Here is a 20270-nt window from a genome sequence, read left to right as displayed (position 1 = left end):
CCGAGGCGAGCATTGTCAGGTCCGTGGAATTTTGAGCCCAAGACCCGCCGAGGCGGGGAATTGAACCCTGGTCCCGGGCCAGACCTCTGCATCAGGGTCTGCCGCTCTAACCATTGAGCCACACTTCTCCACCCATTGAGCCACACTTCTCCACCCACGGAGCCACACTTCTCCACAGGTTCAGGTGCAGAACCCTCTCCTGTTGCTACAACACAAAATCCCCCCAAAGAGGAGCCTGATCAGAGGATCGATGCTCATGCTCAATAGCTCGGGATACCAGACTCTCCAGCCCAATCCAAAACCACAGGAATAATTTGGGTCCGGTCATTGCTGATCTTCTTGAGAACTCTGGACAGGGGTGGTAATGGCGTTGGTGGCTAGGTGTTTCAATGATTCCGGAAAGTTGGCTATACTGATGGAGGTGTTGACGATGGGAGTGAGGGCCTTGCTGATTAATGCCATAATTAATGTTACATTATTTAATCTATATCAAGTATTGTCAGTCATTCATTGTTGAATAAATCAAAGCACTCGATTTTATAAAACATCAAATGCTACAAAACATGTTGCTGCAAGGTCATATGTTCTCAACACTAACTGGATTTTCATAGCTAAATATAGCTAGCTTTAAATATTCTACAAATGAGTAATTTAAATTCAGTTAGGTCAATCAGGGAAAATACATTTCTTTCGTGAATTACTTCACCTTCTTAATCAAAACTGGAGGAATGTAGCTGGATAAACTATCTTGCGAAACAGATGGAAATTTGCAGAGTGTATAAGAAACTGCAGCTGTGCAAAACCTAGAACAGAAAAAAATTAATTGAGCATCCCTCAATGTTCCTTTTAAATCATATATTCCTTATACAGCTGTAGTAGTTACTACCACATGTCCCATGTATTGCAATTCACTGCACAAAAAAAGGGTGCAACAGGGAATAACCAACAGCAGAGGGTGAATCTCGACAGATGGTGTACTTAAGCACTTTCTAAGCAAGTCAGAATATTTATGTGACTGTGTTGTGAGAGAATAAGTGGCGCTGCTCCACATTGTATTCAATGGTTTAGCTACTTGAGCTACATCTACCTTTCAGCATTATATCTTGCTTAATAATTTTTTTGTGCTACCATTGTGTTTACAGGATTAACAATTAAACTGCAATCTTCAATAACCCATCCAACTCACGTATGAAGAGTGCAGGAAGAGACGTCACACAATCAGTTGATGCAAATGAATTACTTTAATTTCATAAACATTAAGAATCAATTAATTAATGCCATGATTCATTGAATGACGTTGGATGGCATTGTACCCCAATGTTGAATCCATTACCTCCACATACCATATCTTTGACCCCATTGCCTAAATCTATACCATTAGTTCAACTGCTTTGAATGCACTTAGACTTAAACGGCAAGGAAACCTATTGTTTAAGTTGCATATTTTCATTAATATAACTTTTCATATAGTTTAATTACTGCTAAACTTAAAGTTAAAGTTAGGAAAAGGGTGACAGTCAGCCCAGGAATGTTTTTTCCAGAGGTACAATGTTAGCCTTTTTAAAGAAACAAATTACAATTCAAGTGATACATTTAGCGTTAAAGTAAGGTGTGAAGCTATGATTAGGGTTGATTTAGACTACATTTTCATGAATTTAATATTTTGGTTTCCTTTTCAAATAAACTAATTTGGATGTAATCAACGACACCAATTTAATGTAAATATCAACACTAATTTAATTATTGACATTTAAACATGTTTACTTTGGTTAAGGGTTAGTGAGTGGGGTACCTATATTCTTTTTTGATAGAATGTAATTAAATTGAATTAAATACTTTACACTTTACTTTTATATACTATATGAATCGGCATGATTTGTTTGATATAAGTTGTGGTTGTCAGAAGTCTTGAAGGGAATATTGCAAACATTGAACTGGGTTTCAAAGTAAATCGGGGGCTTAGGCTTCTTTACCCATTTCATCTTGACCTGGGCTCCGTAATTTGTACTTCGGCAGGCCTTCCCTCACTAAAGCGGCTATTTTGGATAGCATGAGTTCTAGTGTTTCTTTCACGCAATGTGAAGACTGTCCTATTGATATTTAAGGACGGCAGACGTCAAAGGCATTCCGGTCTGCACCTATCTGCACCTTCTCCATGCCCAGGGCCCAGCATGCTGCCCATTTTGCTCCAGACTCTGCATGCATGGAGTTATCTTGTGACCGCAGGGTTTGGGCTTGCTACTCTAGTCAGTGCTTATGACTATTGATAAGTATCCCCTGGAAGAGGAGGATAAGTTACTTACCTGTTATGCTAATTCTCTTCAAGGGGTATACTCATCAAAGTCATAAGTAACCCTCCCCGTACGGATACCATCTATAACAGCACTCTGTCTCCTTATTATCACTACACAGTGTAACAATCCGTAAAAAGACCTGATCTAACTTTCACCTGTGAGGCATGATGGGAGCCTGGAGGTCTTAAAGGCACGAGTTTTAATCTGCTGTGTTTATATTTTAAGCCTCCGGGCTAACTGCCTGCTATTACCTTGCCTTTTTATTTGAAAATAAAGGCTATGTTGAAACAAGTGAAGAGTACACGTTTCTATGTCACAGAAATGGTGAATAGATATGTTTTTAAAAAAATGAAAAATACAATGCAATTTTGGCATTTTAGCCTATTTGGTGGTTTAGGCTGCATATATGTGAGTGTATATATTTGCGAGGCAAATCTCGGCGCTCATGCGAGCAACATCGGATCCAGCTGCCGGACGGATTGGAATTAGTACATGCTGGGAGCTGTAGTTGTTTACTATACTGCAGCATTCCCAGGCAGCAGGATCAGCTGAGCTCCCACCAATGGGAGTGCCCTGGCAATTACAAAGGAGGGAGGAGGTGACACCCACGAATGATTCAGCATCTGAGGAAGGCAGCGGGCTTCCTCGCGACCGGACAAGGCCGCTTTACATCCATACAAGAAAAACGCCCATTTGAGGAGCCACAGAGGAAAGTTGATGCGTTTAATGCAGGAAGTTGGCAGCAAAGTATAACAACAGTGGATCGAGCGCTGGGAAATTTCGAGCGCACAGAGGGGAAAGGCTGCGTGCAGGATTGAAATATGAGCAAGCAAGGTATCACTGAGTCCACCTTCACCCACTGAGGTTTTTTACTATGGATTACTTTGTTGTTTGATGGCAGAACCCACTGGGGAAAACGAGGCAGAACTACAGGCTCCAGCATGCCTAGCAGCACTCACTAATGGAGGCGGAGCCATGTTTACTTATTAAGGTGTTCCTAATCAGCACTGCCACTGCACTTCCTGAGCCCGTGAGCAAGAACTTTCACGTTCGAAACGCGTTGGGTTTTAATTTGGAAGAGAGACACTGTTGTTATACTTTGCTGCCAACTTCCTGCATTAAAGGCATCAACTTTCCTCTGTGGCTCCTCAAATGGGCGTTTTTCTTGTATGGATATATATATATATACATATATGTATATATATTGATGTATGTTTCTCAATACTAGGTTTTAGATTTGGTTAAACATAATATATATATATATATAGTTTTGTATATGCTCCGGGGTCCCCGCGCGAGGGCGGGACTATTCAGTGCTTATGACTATTGATGAGCATCCCCTGGAAGAGAACCTACATTAGATTGTTTGTAACTGAAACATGGCTAAAAGACGACCCTGGCCCTGATTTATTATTGGCATTACCTCAGGGCTGTGTTATACGTTCAGTTAACCAAGACACTAGAATGGGTGGAAGTGTAGCTATAATTCAAGAGGAAACACTTAAATGCTCCACGAGGACCATTTTGCCTTTGCACGAGGCTGAATACCTCAGCATTTCATTATCAGTTAATCATACCTGTATAATACAATATTTGTTAATTTACTGACCCCCAATCTCAGTAAAAAACTTTGCGAACTCACTTCAAAGACAATACAGCAGCATATCTTGAGGCAAATTTTCTAGTTGTACTCTGGGATTTAAATATTCATTATGACAATGTATTGAATACCAATACTTCGCAGCTTGTCAATGTATGTTCGATATTTGATCTACAGCAACATGTTCAATCCCCAACCCATCAAGCTGGACCTAACCTTGACCATCTCTATCATGCTACTATATGGTCAGATCATAATGTTATTTTGTTTCCACCTTCTTAGGGAGAAGACAGGCCATCAGCTTTATCAGCCAAAAAAGCACCTTATATCCCTGGTCTATACCGAATGGTGAAAAACTACAAAATTGTTTTGAGAAATCTCAGCCCAATGTCCAGTCAACTAACAGCATGTAGAAGGTTGGTAATCAGTTTAACACTTGGATCTCAAAAGCTTTAGATGAGGAGTTAACTAAACAATTTGGATTATACCATCGTAAAACCTTGTCGGCCCCTAGTATTTGCAAGAACTAACACTAGCAAAAAGGAAATTTAAACAGCTAGAGAGAGCATGAAGATGCTTTTATGCCGCGTCATATAAGAAGGCTTACAAACAGGAACTCAGAGCCTATAAAACACTGATAAGAACCACTAGATGTGGTTACTATCAGAAAAAAACACTTTCAGCAAAAAATCCTTTTAAGGAACTCTTTGGTTCAAAGTAAGGATATACTTGCTTAAGTTCCACCTTAGGAAAAACTTTGTACTGAGCTGGTTGAGTTCTTCCAAAATAAGATCTCGACTTCATCATCATCTTTTACATGCGACTACAACAGGTGAAAAGGTTGATTTTGTGAATCATGCTGTCACATCCTGGTCTAAACTTTATGCCTATAACTGAGGAGATGGTAGCATCTACAATTTCTCTTATAAATTCGGATTCACCTCTAGATCCTTAACAAATTAAGATTTTTAAAGAACTGTCTTCTACTTTCATTCCATTAATGACTACAAAATGCAATAAGTCTTAGGCAACTGCTGTTTTGCCTGCCTTTTGTAACACACCACCTGTGTCTATCCCTCTTTAAAAATTAAACTTCAGACCCAAACCACCTTATAAATTCCCGTTCAATCTCTCTGCTTCCTTTTCATACCAAAATCTTGGAGAGTTGAGTCAACACATAGTTATCCTCACACACTGAGGAAAAGAACATCCTAAATAAATATCAATAAGGGTTCAGATCCTCTCTAAGTACAGAAAAGGCGTTCACAGTGGCTGTCAATGATATTCACATGATTTTGGATGGGGGGGGGGGCTCAGCAGCTTTCAACCTTCTTGATTTGTCGGCAACATTTGACACCATTTCACACCCTGTCTTTTTAGAAAGATTAAATATGACTGGTCAGCATGATAACACTATGCTGGTTTGAATCCTTTTTAGAAAACAAAATGCAAGCCACTCAAATGGCTTAATTTCATTGAAACTTTACGGATATACCCTTGTGAGATTCCACAAGGATCAGCCTTGTGTCCGGCTCAATTTAATATATATGTCGCTCCTTTGGTGATCTAATTGCCTCGCATGGGTTTCAATTCTATGGATATGCAGATGATACTTAGATTATCATCCGTTTAGATGGTGACCGTGGCCAGCTTTAAGACCAATTTAAAAGTTGCATGATGAAGGTGGCTGGCTGGATGAATCCCCTGTGGTTAAATTCAGATACAACTAAGATGTTGGTATTTCGTAACTCCACAAATTGGTCTTCTTTATGGTGGCCTGAAACACTGGGAGAATGCCCCAAACCAGAAATTACTGCCCATAATTTGAGTGTATTGCTTAACAATTATCATTTGAACATCATATAAACAAGTTAGCAACCCCATGTTTTTTTTATAATGAAAGAATCAAAACAAATCTAACATTTCATACCTCAATATTTTAGGCAGTTGTTAGTCCAGACATTAAACCTTAGCAGGCTGGATTATTGTAATACATTATATGTCAGGCTAGCAGCCTAGCTTATGTAAAGATTGCAAAAAATCCAAAATGCAGCGGCCAGACTGATTTTTGACATTCAAATGTTTGACAGTATCTTTGCCCATCTTCAGAAATTGCACTGGCTTCCAGTTCAAAAGTTATGTTGAATTAAGGCTCCTTGTATACATCATAAGTCCATTTATCCTACTGCCCTAGCTCGCGCTACTAATATTTCCAGTATGTTAAAAATATAAGCTCCATCTAGGCACCTCCTCTCCTCCTTTGAGTACTTGCTCCATGTACCCAGGAATCTAAGAGTTAGATTCGGAGGACACAATGATTACTGTACAGGTCTGGAACAATCTACCACCTTACGTTAGGAAGCTAATTTCTTTTTACATTTCGTAAGCTTTTAAAGACTCACTGTTTTATTGAATAGTTAATAAATGTCCCCCTTTTGTATCTATTTGTTCTATAAGCCGACCAGCAAGTTGGATACCCTAACATAGTGCCAGGACACTCCCTTGGGTAATCGTGCACTCTATAAAACTAATAAAAATCCGCTGAGAATCCTTTACAGGAACAGTGATATGCCAGACTGTTGGTGCTTTCTGAATGATCTAAGCTGTGGGTGGGCTAATTTTCACAGAACAGGGGCTTGGCAGGTCCTAGAAGTATCAGTCACTCTACCCCCATTAGGGCCTCACCCTAGGGCAGTCCAAAACAAAATGTTCAATATTGTTACCACATTTGGGAACAGCTCTGCATCTTCATAGCACAGCGGGAGACCCTCACTTATTTCAAACCTCCTCCTCAAAGTTGGCCAGGAATCACAGAACTACGAGAAGGATAGGAAGTAAGTAGAGCACCCAATGTCTAGGATGTATGACCAAAGGGTAGCCTGCTCCAATTATCGCAAACACTAACACAGAAAACCTTGACCACTTCTGGGTGCGACACCACTATGTGGATCTTACACTGGTTGTGGTCAAAAGTCTTCAAATTCCAAGACACAAAGACAGGATACAATCTCATTCAATCAGCTCCTACAAAATCCACATGTGAGTTACTTGGGTCATCCACAGGTTGATTTGTAGGGCCTTCCCTAATTGTAGTACCAGTTTTGGTGAACTGGGCTTTCTTGCTGCTCCTATTACAACACGCTAAAACCTTTTGGACTTTGCATAATAGGCAATCATTCAAATAGTCCTTACAGTGTAAAGAAGGCTCTCACCAGTAAGGAGGACCGTATATAGGTATGGGCCTTAGGGGACATGGATATCAAATCATATACACAATGTCAAAAGTGAAGATGTTTGCTAGCAGGTTTTACTGACTACATCAGGTGCGCCTTTAGTAAAAAGCTCCATATACTGATATTCAAAGGCAGAAATCACTGACAGGAAGGCGCATTGAAGGTCATGAAATACAGGGTTTAATGTAGGGGGGTGTATTCTGCTGGTGCTGGAAGACATGCAACCTGGGGCAGCAAAGTACAGCCATGGGAAAAAACAACGACATGTAAAACAGTGTGTCAGGGATGAGATTAGTAAAGTATACAGCAGGGATTCATCATCAATAAAGGGGTTATAGTGCTCTAGAAGTACAGGTCATGAATTATGTAACACATAAGGGCTTGATTAACACCTAGGACAAAAAATCAATAGTCACATTACCAAACCAGGAAAAAAAAATTGGATTAGAGAAGAGAATGTTGGTTCTAGACCGCCCTGAGAAAGCCCCAGGCTGGATGGCCGTGTAAAGGGGTGAAACACGTGTTGGCTGTTCTTTCACTCACTCTCACGGGTAGAGTGACAACACCATTACAAACACCTTACAAAATGAACCAGTGTGTAATTGGAATTTTTCCGTATTGAATACAGGAAACGAATCTTGCCCTGACAATCCTGTTGATCATTGCTTATATTAGGGGGTTAGGGGTTTCCCCCTGTCAAGGGCAAGCATCAAAGAAGAGAATTTTTGCTCACTATATGGCCAGTAAGGGTTCGGGAGCTTTCACCCCTCATCTCAACAAACATATACTGTGACAGCCTGCAGGACTTGCAACATGAACAGCTGCCTCAGCTATCAGTTTAGCAAAGTCATATAAAGATTTGTAATTTTGCAAGCATCTCTCAGTCGATCATAGAGTACCCATGAAAACTAGGTCAGAAAAGAAGTGCCAGTAATAGGCAGAGTGTAGGTGCCAAACTGTGGGACTGCTGGGGACAGCGTGGGAATATGTGATAACGGAGTGTTAGCGGCCCTACAGGCAAGGAGAGCAGAGGCTGGATTGGCAAAGCACTTTGATTCAGATGGTGGGGGCTTGTATGTATGTTCATTTGTTTAAATGTTTCTGTGTGCATATGGAGCATATGTGCACTATTATGGATGTATTATTTAAGTGGATGGTTTTGTGTTCGCCCGCGAAAGAAACTGTTCACCCTGGAAGCCATTCCTGGAGTTAAAGAACACCAAATGTATGTGGTGTATAATGGGTTCAACTCTGGCAAAATTCTGACGATTCATGACATAATGTTTGCACTGGCAAAATAATGGTAAATCTTGGGCGGTGTTGGATTAATCATGGCATTATGACAGCTATCCTTGCCATACTGCAAGTATGCTTGGCCTAATTGTGACCAATATGCAAAGATGTATTACTTTTAATATTTCTTATGTGCAAGTGGGTACTTTATGCTGTAGCTGTTATTTCATTAGTCATGACAATTTACATTCTGAACTCTATATCGATTTATCTCGAAGATTTATGTATCTTCAAGGTATGTAGATGTGGAGTTAAGAATAATAAATCTGTACTTATCTATATATACGTACTTTAATGATATTGCATTAGTCATTGTATTTGCATGAATTTTGGCAAGAGGTTATTTGCACATATATCTTGGTGATCCTTTCTAGTAATCCTGCAAGGCATGCTTACAACTGTGATTATACTGGTGTGATCATTACTGCTGGTGAATGCTATTAGATGCTTGAGACTATCTTGACTAATCAGAAGTAGTACAGAAAAGGTTGGAGACCCTTGTACTAGAAAAATGTAGCAACTGTTTGTTTAGATTAACAAAAGCATTGAGCACTGATACTTAAAGGTTCAGTACTCTTTTGCCTTGATGGAGTACCTCTACTCACGCACTTAGAGATGGCCGCAGGCCCAGCGGCCTATCTCTAGTCACTGGCAGGAACCTCCATTGCAGTGGTTCCTGTCAATGTGTTAAAATTTTGACGAACAGTTCAGTCAATCATGATGGCCACCAGTCTAAATCCCAAAGCAGTTTTCTTTTAAGTCAGGACTAATGACCCCAAAACATACGAGTTGTCACCTATGGTGTGGATTGTCATTATGTTTTTCCTTTTACTCACCGCCAGGTTTTATGTCGCAGTGACAAACAGCAAAAAAAACATATACCACCGTCCACTCTAAATTGGCCAGACAGTGTTTTATGTAAACTTCCGAATGCCCATACGCCTTCAGCCCATCAGGAGAGTATGTCAGCGACAGAGTGAGAGTCGACACCATTGATAAACATACATATGATCTGCCCACCTGTAAATTAGGCAGGTGGATCGAAGGTTTCACAGAGAGGATAATCAATTGCACCAGAGAACCCTCTCCTCCAAACTCCAAATCATGCCCCCTAAATCAGGCCCCAAGTTAGATTTAAGTGCTGGACTGCCACTGAGGTCATGACAAAGTGAAGAACCTCCAATCATTTCACTGTGGGTATTAGCTAGAGAAAGATCAATCTAAGATCAGAAATTTGGAGAGAGCTAATTATGTTTATCGTGTCATAGGTTACCACAAAATATGAAGAATTCAATGGAATGGACCAAAAAAGAACATTTAGGAAGTCATCAAAACAAATCACTGTACTATTTTCTTTTTCCTCAAAGGCATTGATAGAGACCTCATTTTATGTCCATCTCGAAGTGGTGTTTGGGGAATTTGTGTAACTATGGGAGGTGCAATAATCAGGATCCTTTCACTGTGTTCTAACTGTGACATAGATATTGGCAATGAGGTTTGACACCAACACAAGTGAGCCAGAAATTTATGGGGATTATCCACCATATAGATGTTCACCGTGTCTGACATTACGAGGTGTTATGCATCTAATTTATAGTCCATTAATGGAAGCAGTACAATGAGTCAGAAAACAATAATGTATTGAGGTAACTTGCAAGGAACAGGACATCATCTGGCTCAATGTTTACATAAGGTGTAGTCCATCAATAAACCAGGAATAGGGTTGAAGCATACGAAAGTGTCAGAAATAAACCACAAAATTGGATGTACTAGTCAGGTACTGCCCATCAATACAACTAGTATAATAGATTGCATGTGAGATTCTTGGTGAACGAATGGTTACATTTCTGTAGAATGCACCACAGAGGAGATCAAGGGCAGTATGCATATCAGAGATTATCCCTCAAAGGACTTATTTATAACATGTCATAGATAAAACCAGCATGACAAACAGGCAACATTATCTGATAATTTGAAAAAGTAAAGCATATCAGAAATTAGAGCCAATGTGATTTACAGGGAAATTGTTACAATCAATGGAAGAGTGTAATGTTCTAGGAGTAGGTATAGTCAACAGAACCACATGTACCATGAAATGAAAGAGGCAAGTGTTCTAAAGCTGAGAGCGCCACAGGATATACAAGGGTGGGAGATCCGATGGTGATGTAGAGACATCAGTTAGAAAAGCTGAAATGGACATTTACTCGTGCTGAGAGACAGCTAAGTAGAGAACCAAGATGAGAAACTTATGGGCCATGAAGAGCAGTATCAACTAATGGAATGAGAAAGAGTTGTGGATGAGATCTTAGTGGACGGATAGGTAAGTTGTTAGGTTCGCCAAGTAAAAGGTGCTATTACTTCATGGGATGCAAGGGGTGAAGGTTAATGTTCCAGAATGATCCTGCATATGTACACCATTAGAGGTCATAACCCTAATAAAACAATTGTACCTTGACAGGTATTATCCTAGGGCTTGCTTCCTTTGCCCTGGGTCTTGAGGTAAACAAATGGCTAGTTTCTAGATGAAGTCATATCTATCATGACGCTGGATCATAAGGAGATAGAGGTCTCATGAACACCAGATAAACAATGATTCTAGCATAAAGTGGATTGTGGGTAAATATCACAGTAGTGTACTTTCAGTGGTTCTGCAAGATTGATTCATTTTAATCTCAGAATGCAGCAGAGGTACTTAATACATAGTTGCAAACTACATAAATATTCTTTTCCCTCGAACAACTGTAATCACAAAATTTTTCACAGGAACATATGAAAAGCATGGGCTATTGTCATGCTGACAATTGTCAGCATTAGTTTGTGACTCAAATCGCTGCGGCACTGGAACCCCTACAACCTATCCCCCTCATTCCCCATCATCAATGTATGTAGCATCGTGGACCAAGTATTCAAATCATCAGCTAATTTATTATCGGTCCTGAACCTTTTCATCCTGTCTTCTTCTGCAATTGCTGCTTTAGTAGGTCTTCCTCCCAAGATGGCATTGTGGGACTGCGCAGTTTGTGCCAGTGCTTATGGCAATCCAACATTTTGTCAATACCAAGCCCAACAGGGCACATTTGCATTTAATCCATGATTTCTTGGAGTTAGGAATAAACTTAAGTAAACAGTGCTTGATAGACTGTTCTACAGACAAACCCACGGTATCACTTAGTCCTTATAAATTGCTAATACATTCACAATTGGACACAACTCCTGATCATATGTATAACGTCAACTCTTTTCTCACCACACCTGGGGCATACACACGACCTATCTGGGTATATTGTAAACAATTTCAAAGCTGTCACATAAATGTGATGAAGGAAATTAAAATATGTCAACTTGAACTGGTTAAAACTACATAGTTAAGGTACGCCAGAACCTTACTTTTTTCACTCCTATAACGAAAATCTTTTAGGGGCAAGTGTTCATTTAACTATGACACCTAAATAAAGCCATAACTTTATCCTTTCAGTGTCAAATATCCCATATCTACTAACTACTAAACCCAATTGACTGGTGAAATACAAATACCACCTGTTCCACTAACAGGAGCTGAAGCAATATATTATCATGAAGTACAACACAGCCTTCTGTGTAAAAAAGCCAAACAAGAGGCAACATTATTCTTTCTACTATATTCCAATACCATGACAAAAGATAAGACAGGTGAAAGAAATGGCCTACAATGCAATTATTGCTATCCACTTAGGGAATCTCCATCAACAAGCTGAAATCCCATCTTCAGATGGTACAGAGAATTCTCTTTACCGGCGTCGTACTGGACACAGTGGCTTTGAAGTCCCTTCCGTCCCTGTAACAAGTCCATAGCATTCATGTACCTGATCTTTCGGACCTGTACCTTGATTCCACCTCAGAGGGCTGAAGCTTCTTGATCTCCTACCCTCATGCTTCTGATTGGTGCTCTATGCCCAGTGGCATATGCGAGCTCTGCAAAGAAACCTTCACCTTTAGATTCTCAAAACTGAGGGTGCCTCTCAGACAACATCAACATCTACGATGAGGCAGCCCAGAACCTGCAATGGTGGATTACAATCTGACTTGAGACAGACCATTTTACTTGTCCTATCCAGAAGTCATGGTGGTAAGGACAGAGGGGCCATCAGCAAGAGGTGGAAATCAGAAGCCTCTGGTCTCAGCTAATGCAAAAATGTAGTTTTTATCTTTTTGATGTGCATGTCTCATACACAGTTGTACTCCGAGATTGTTGACTATTAAAACTCTCTTCTTTGTGATCACTTTGGCACATCACCTCAGCGTTGTAAATCTGCAGTGTACAACATTCTTTCTGGACAAACTGGTGCTTAGGACTAAAGCATCCTTTCTCCCAAAGGTGGTGAACTTACATCTGGGGCTGTCCATCATGCTAACTGCTATTTTTTCTATTTTACATCCATCTAACGAGGCGCAGAGGAGGGCATGGCTTGTAGAGGAAAGATGGCGGTTGCATTCCAATGAGACTTTGCTTACAACCATGAGGTGATCTCCCCTAAAGCTCACGAAACGTACCTGTAGCTTGACCAATGGAGAGGTGCAGCAAGAGGTGATGGGGAGAACTTGGGGGGAGGCAATAGGATGGGGAAATGCCATGGTTGTGCCTCCACTAGACAAAGGAAATGTCTAGTGAGACCATCGCCTGACACACTCAGTGAAACACGCAACAGGCAAGCAGATCTTACCACAGCATAAACTAGACCCTGGGGCGCATGCTGAGGAGGAACCTTAGGAAACCTGTAAGTGGTAGTGAGAAAAGGTGACTGCAGGGGTTGGCTGTACAGGCACAAACGGCGCGAGCCAGGAGAAAGGCAGAGGTAGAGCACAGTGAGGCTTCCGTGGGGGCTTAAGTGAGACACCGTATAGAGTGCTTGGGAGCAGCACTACCAAAGGAGAAGACAAAGAAAGAGAGGGAAATAAAGGAGAAAACAAAAGGGAAAGAAGGAAGGGTAAAAAGAAAAGGTACTATGGCCACTCTATACTGTCCAACTATGAATGAGGAGAGAGGGGGCCCAAAGCAGCAGATAGGGTACACCACGAGCATCATTTGCAGGCCCACAAAGGTGGTCTGGTGAATAAATTGGGACCGACCACTAGAGAACATTAATTTGGATAAATGCTTCTGAGCAAGAGCAGAGAAGTCAATGATGGCTGTGGTGGCTGCAGGGCAGGTAGAAAGAACTGTTCCCATGACGACAAACCACTTTACCAGGAACAAGGCTTGATCCCCAAGACACCTCAAAGGGAGGCAAGGCATGAAGGACCACTGCCTCCCGAACCCTCAGACGGCATAAACATATGAGACGTTTCCACACAAAACAGCATTATGAAGAGAGCATTAGTTACTCAAACATGGCAGCTTCAACTACAGCTGAGAAACAGACAGACGGTGTGTTAACAAGCATGGAAGACCTGAGGGAGCTCTTACAAGATTTGAGTAGCAAATGGAAGGAGGACTTACTTTAGAAGCTGCAGGATGTCTGACAGAAGCTCTGACATCACAGAGAGTGTATGTCGATCAATTTGGCCACAGAGGAATTACGAAAAAAACAACTGATATTGACATGAGGGACACTGCAGAAGATAGGTTGCATGCACTAAATGACAAATGCAAAGACTTAAAAAACCACACAAGGCACAATATATACAAGCATGCAATTTTAAAGATACAGAAGAAACTGACCCCCAGAGCTCCATTTAACTACTCTTTTCTCGGATAATGCAGCTTAAAGCAAGGGAAGAAGCAGGTATCAAGACAGTGCACAGAGTAGGCCCCAAAACAGTGAGCCCAGGAAACAGGTAATGAAACATCCTTACCAAGATTAACCCATTACCACAGAATGCTGATTACTAAAGTCCGACACCAGCCACCTTTCTTGTTCATGTGCTACGGTCTTCCTGCTAAAGGACAGACTGGGCCAGCAGATGCCTGAACAGTGAACTCTGACAGAAAATTCATATTTTGCTGGACACTACATGTGGATTCGGTGGGGTAAATAAACTACCATGTGATTGAAGTGAGCAAGGGACTGAAGGTCTTAGGGATTGAACCGCTGAATGGCACTGCGACCACCCAGAATCAGGCTTTCAACAATGTCTGCAAGCAGAGTACATCGAGATGACAAAGGCAGCATTCGCAATGGCAAAAGAAGGCAGCTGAAGCAGAGGCGAATACTGTGGGATACAAAGAAACGATCACAGAAGATGCTGTCCTAGCAATGCTACGAATTAAATGTCCCAAATCTGATTACCCACCAACAAAACTTGGAATGTCTAAAGCGAAGGCCAGTCAGACAATACTGTAGCCAAATCACCTGTACTCTTTCTGGGAGTGTGGGACTCTATATCCAGGACTTTTCCACAAGCCTATTCAGTTGCACTGTTTTTAAGAGGCTTCCTGTTAGACATATAATGTCCTATTGGAGTGTACAATTTGATGGGTGGGGGGAATCATGAGTTTTCAAAGGGGTATGCTGTGCGTTTCTCATGGAAATCAGGGTCCAACAATGGCTAAAAATAGTTTACAAGAACAGAACTAGGGAAAAAGACCTAAGGTTTAAGAAAACAATCTTACCTTAGAATGAAGGACAAGGACTTGCCGGTCCTACACTCGAGTAGATGGTTCCAGAATTTGCCTATTGAATCTTTATCTTTATGCTCAGCAGCCTTGCTTTGGGCATAGTCCCCAAGATCCAACGGTGGGAGAAGGGACTTTGATTCATTCAGGTGAACTGCAAAAACAGCTAGTCCTAGTGTGTGAGCATCATTCAGTAAAATCCCCTGAAAATACATAGGAGAAATAATCAGCAATACAGTGATGATTCTCGCACGTGGGCACAATAGCATTTGTCAGCCCAAAGGAGACCCATTAAAACCTACAGCCATGACCCATTTTTAGATTTAGCTTTGAATGCCCTTTTAATGTGTAATCGATTGTCAGAGAAAACAACTTACAAGTGGCTTCCTACAAATGCAAACATAATTCAGCTGTCTTTTGTTTCTCAATGGGCCCCTGCTTAGTGTTTTTATGAGTGGTGTTATTGGCTCCTCCATCACATTTACATAATTTCACCTCAAAGTCTATGGTCAGTATGCTATTCTACAAGAACACATACACCACCCTGTTGTGGTTGTTTCCTCAGGAGAACGTCATGCAATTTTAAAAATACTTTTCTGCTAAAGATTGAATTACTAAAACAAATAATGTTAAACCATGCATGTCTTCTAGCAGTAGAAAATGTTCTTATGAGAAAGTGTTCATTTTTAACTAAAACATAATTTTATGCATAAATAAATACATAAAACAAATATTTAAAGCATTGAATGTTTATTCCAGCTTTACTCTGTCCATTTCACAGTTTTCTCAAATTAATGTATGTTGCTAAAAATAATTGTACTCTTAAAAGCACAATGAATAAGGACAGTGTTACTTATCACTACCAGCTGTTCATCTGTTGTAGGTTTGTGTGCTGCACACAGGTCTAACATTTAATGTGACTTTTATCAAATTTCAAGCTTTTTTTGTTTGTTCAGCATACATTACAGCACAGATTGTAACTATTAGTGTTTGTCCCTAAAAATGTATGTAAACTGTCATTGTCTGTATGTATGTATGAGGTAGACGAATAGCACAAACCAAAACAAAAGACAGGCAGATCAATTTACATCTGTTAGAGCATCACTGAGCCACAAGAATGTATGGAACAAGGGCCTACCACCCCTAGCAAAACTGACCCAACGTACCTTAGGATTGGTCTCATCAATTCTTACAAAAAAGGCTTTAATCATGCAGACCCTGATTACAAGCATGTTTCATTTTCTTACAACAAGCTGCAACTTCTGCCAAATGAACATAACTGACTTCTAAGCTAACCGAGACTGATAAAGAAGCAGTAAATATTAAATTATATTTTGAATCATAACACATGAAGGATCAATGTGGCATGTGAGGCTATGCTAAGCAATTTCAATTAACATCTTAGTATGCACAAGTCTTTACACAGCCCCTTATGGCACTAGCATACATTTTGGGGCACATTTAGGAAACCTTGAAAAAAAACAAAGGTTAAAGTAACGTTATAGTTAGGTGAGTACTTCAGAAACAACGTAATGTTAAAACGTACACAACCACTGAAATTCACCTGTTCTAGTTAGCTCTGGTAACTGTAACTCGTGCCCTAAGGTAACTACAACTTGCGCCCCCGCCCTGAACTGTTTTCTCTCACTGATAATTTCATTGTAAATGTTGAGATATTATAAATGATGTCATAGAAGATGTCATGAGTGATGTAATATGTGGGGTAATTAGCAGTGCAGTATACATGCATACACAAACGCATTGGGGGACTTACACCCAAACAAAAATTATAAATAGAGATTTAGGGTTCACAGGTAGTATTTGTGTAGTTGTAATTATCTATGAATTGCTAGTTGGTTCGAATGAGCTATGTGTGTAGGGATTGTTAAACATTTTAGAATAGCCGTGATAGGTTTTTAGGGTGGGTTTGCATATTGGGTTATTCATTTTAAAGAGCAGCACTGTGCTTCATTTAAAACAAGCATTGGCATAGCCAATAGGTCTCGCCTTTGGAACCTTATAAGTATTTAGTTATGCAGTACAATATCCTTGGTGCAACAACATCAACTGTTGCATGTCTAAACACTTATAAGGTCTTAATGGCGAGAACTATTGGCTATGCCAATGCTTGTTATTCTTCTGATCTGATTTTCTAATATAAACAATAAGTAAAAATGGGACATTTATGGCATGATGTTTACTTTCTGCAAGCTATAAGGCACTACATAAACAATCGATCTCTCTGCATGTTTGTATATATTCTGAGCTACAGCGTTTTTGTTTTTTAACCTGGCTAAAATTATATTGAGCACAGAAAAGGTGAAGGTTGGAATGCTTGCATTAAGAGTAACCATTGGCAATCTTGCGGAGGGCACCATTCAGATGCTGTGACATGCAGTTAAATGTCAAAGTGTGGTTCTGTCCTTCCCCACTCCCCAGACCACTCATGGCACATGGATAGCAGGTGGGGGATTTAGGTACCAGGTTACGGAGCACATTTGCAGCGAACAATCACAATAGGAGTCGAAGTATCAGTTCATACCCGATATAGTAAAATACTGAGCATGGTTTACAGTGCAGATGTCGCTAGGATCACAGTCCAGGCGTCAATACCAAACCCACAAAACTCATTTGGCGGCCACAGAAGGATGAGTGGATGCACCAGGATTTGACCAGGTGCTCCAGAGTCCACACTGATAACTCAATTTGTGAGCCGAGAGAGAGCAATTCCCTCTGTGAGAGATGCATGGGGACGGATACTGATGACCCTTTTCAAAGAACCATGGCAAACTTTCCCAAAAACACGGAAAATTAACAAATAGGGTGGAGAACAGGGGAGTGAAACAATACTACATTAAATATGGAGAAAGCACCTTCACCTGCGTACTTTAAGGCTATTCCAAGTCACTGACTGGTGCTGGGAACAGTGACTTTACTGGTGACGTAATGCTCTTATTAAAGGTGCAATTACATTCTCCCGTGTATTATAAATGCCCCTGAGTCCCGAGCTAAGGAAAACGGGGGCATGGGGCTTGACGTGGGTTTTTGAGAGTCTGCAGAAGGCAGGTTTGCCCATCGGTTGTGTTCGCTGCTTTTCCAGGTTATGGATATAGCGAAAAAATACGAAGTCATGGGGGGTGGGGGCTGGAAGAGATGAAGGGGAAGCGCGCAAGCAAGAGAGGCAAAGGGAACACGGAAAGGACAGAGGAAGTTAAAGAATGATTAAGAGGAAAGGGAATGCGTCATTCAGAGGGCGGGAGGGAGAGAACGATAACAATCGAAGGTGGTGAGTGAGAGGGGTAAAACAGGGAATTTGAAAATAACGCAGACCAGCAATTAATCAAAATGCCCCGTGTCCACAAACAGACCTGTAGTGTACAAGGGATACGGACGGTCTGACAATCCTGGCTTAAACAAAGCTTATATAGAGCTCAACCCCGTGGACAGCGTGAGTCACACATCACAAGGCATGGGCAGCTACAAGCAGTGCGGAGCTCCTTTGAGGTTTCCACTCTTCCGCACGAAATTCGAAAGCTAACCTAGTTAGCACAAGTTCTCCTTGGGCGTTTACTACAAGGAACGCGCTTGCAGGGAGGAAGTGTGTGTAAGACATTCATATAACATGCGCTAAAATGAACAGCTTTATTGGCGCTGCTCAACTTTCAACCACTCAGGAAATTTAACAAGCGCGGCCACATGGCTGAGAAAGGAATGTGAGGTATGCAGCTGGCTGCTCGCTCCCGAGCTCCCTAGGTCAGGGGAGAGAGAAGGCGGGACATGCAACCGCCTTTGGCCAATTGCGTGCTGTCTTTCTTAGAACGACGCACGCAAAGGCCAATGGCGTGTGAGCAAAAAAAAAAAAAGTGGTCAGAGTTGAAAGTCCTTACTAGAAGCCTCGCAGAGCAGTGCATGCGCGCTAGCTCAGACGAGACCTAACAAGGGTACAGGGGGGTGGGGGAGTTAATACCCGTAAAAACACACACACATATATCTCATTCCTGCCCTTTCTTCTCCCAAAGCAGGCACCAGCAACATGGAATTCAGAAAACATTTATTTCATGGCAGAAGCCAACACAGGACGACGCGCTTCAGTGGTCACTTTATATTGTGCCAACAGCTTCTCCATTAAAAGAAAACTCACTGACTTTTGGAGATTTGGTGAAAAAGTTTTAATGAGCTAAAGTTAAGCATTTCATCTGATGGCTTTTCTTAGGGGTGGATAAGCAAAGTCTTTTCACCCTTTCCATTATAGCATCACCTAAGGGACAGTTCATGTCGCTTTCTGTTCCAGATCCTCATGGATTTCGTTTTCACCAAATTACACCAACGTGACGATGGGGTGGTGGCATAAGGAAATAGCATGGGGATAGGAAAACACAATATTTTGGGAGACAATTGTCACATGGCTGCGAAGTGTAGGCTATGTGTTTATAACCTGGAATGGAACAGCACTGATTTGAGAAATACTATTTAAGACTGAATGAAAACAAGTAATTCTCAAATTCACATATGAATTAATCAAGTTGTGACTAATTTCTGGGACACAGAAATATTAATAAGAAATGGAACAAATGAAACAACTCTCCATCAGAAACCCACCGCTACCAACAACATGCTTCATGCCAACAGCTTTCAGCAGAGCAATCTAAAGTGGAGCATCTCCTATGGGAGAATTCTTGCTGGTAAAACGCAATTGTTCACTTGAGGCAGGATTCGAGAACATTCAACTAATTTCGAGCCAGAAATTACCCAGAAAAAGTAGTCTAAAACATATGGAAAGATCACAACAAGAACTTCACCATCAAAATAGGAAGCAGAGAGAAGCAGAAGAAGAAATAAGATGACAACTTTATTATAAAAGCACACTCAAATCAGGATGATTCCCATAAAGCATTGAAAAATCCTAAAAAGTGATGAAATACTTAGCAGTCACATTGGAAATTGTTCCACAATAATATTCAGGAGAGCATGAAGCGTATGCCCAGGAGAAATAAAGGAAATCTATACAAAGATCACATGCAAAAATAAATTAGTGATTTATGCCATCACCTGCTCTGTGCAAAAGAAATCAATCAATTAAGCATTTGTAGAGCGCACTACTCACCTGTGAGGGTCTCAAGGCGCTAAGGAGGAGGGGGGGCGGGGGGGGGAGGGAGTGCTGCTACTTCTCAAACAGCCAGGTCTTGAGGAGTCTTCTGAAGGTCAGCAGGTCCTGGGTCTGTCGCAGGTGGATGGTGGATGCGTGAAACGGTGGCGAG

General features: G+C 41.0%; 1 protein-coding gene across 4 annotated transcripts in view; it reads right to left on the bottom strand.

Moving 5' to 3' along the window:
* Positions 1-20270, bottom strand: part of FANCA (FA complementation group A) — a 1007136-nt gene that overhangs the window by 538368 nt on the left and 448498 nt on the right. For all 4 annotated transcript variants that reach the window (XM_085637706.1, XM_085637704.1, XM_085637705.1 and 1 more), the window contains exons 26-27: positions 15010-15215; positions 707-803 (exon numbers count right to left, since the gene is read on the bottom strand). In XM_085637706.1, the coding sequence (XP_085493832.1) occupies positions 707-803; positions 15010-15215 (303 nt within the window). The remainder of the gene's footprint in view (positions 1-706; positions 804-15009; positions 15216-20270) is intronic.

Source organism: Triturus cristatus, chromosome 12 (assembly GCF_964204655.1).
Source record: "Triturus cristatus chromosome 12, aTriCri1.1, whole genome shotgun sequence".
In the NCBI taxonomy this organism is placed as follows: Eukaryota; Metazoa; Chordata; class Amphibia; order Caudata; family Salamandridae; genus Triturus; species Triturus cristatus.
The sequence above is the reverse complement of the archived record's forward strand: the minus strand, read 5'-3'. Positions and strand labels throughout refer to the sequence as shown.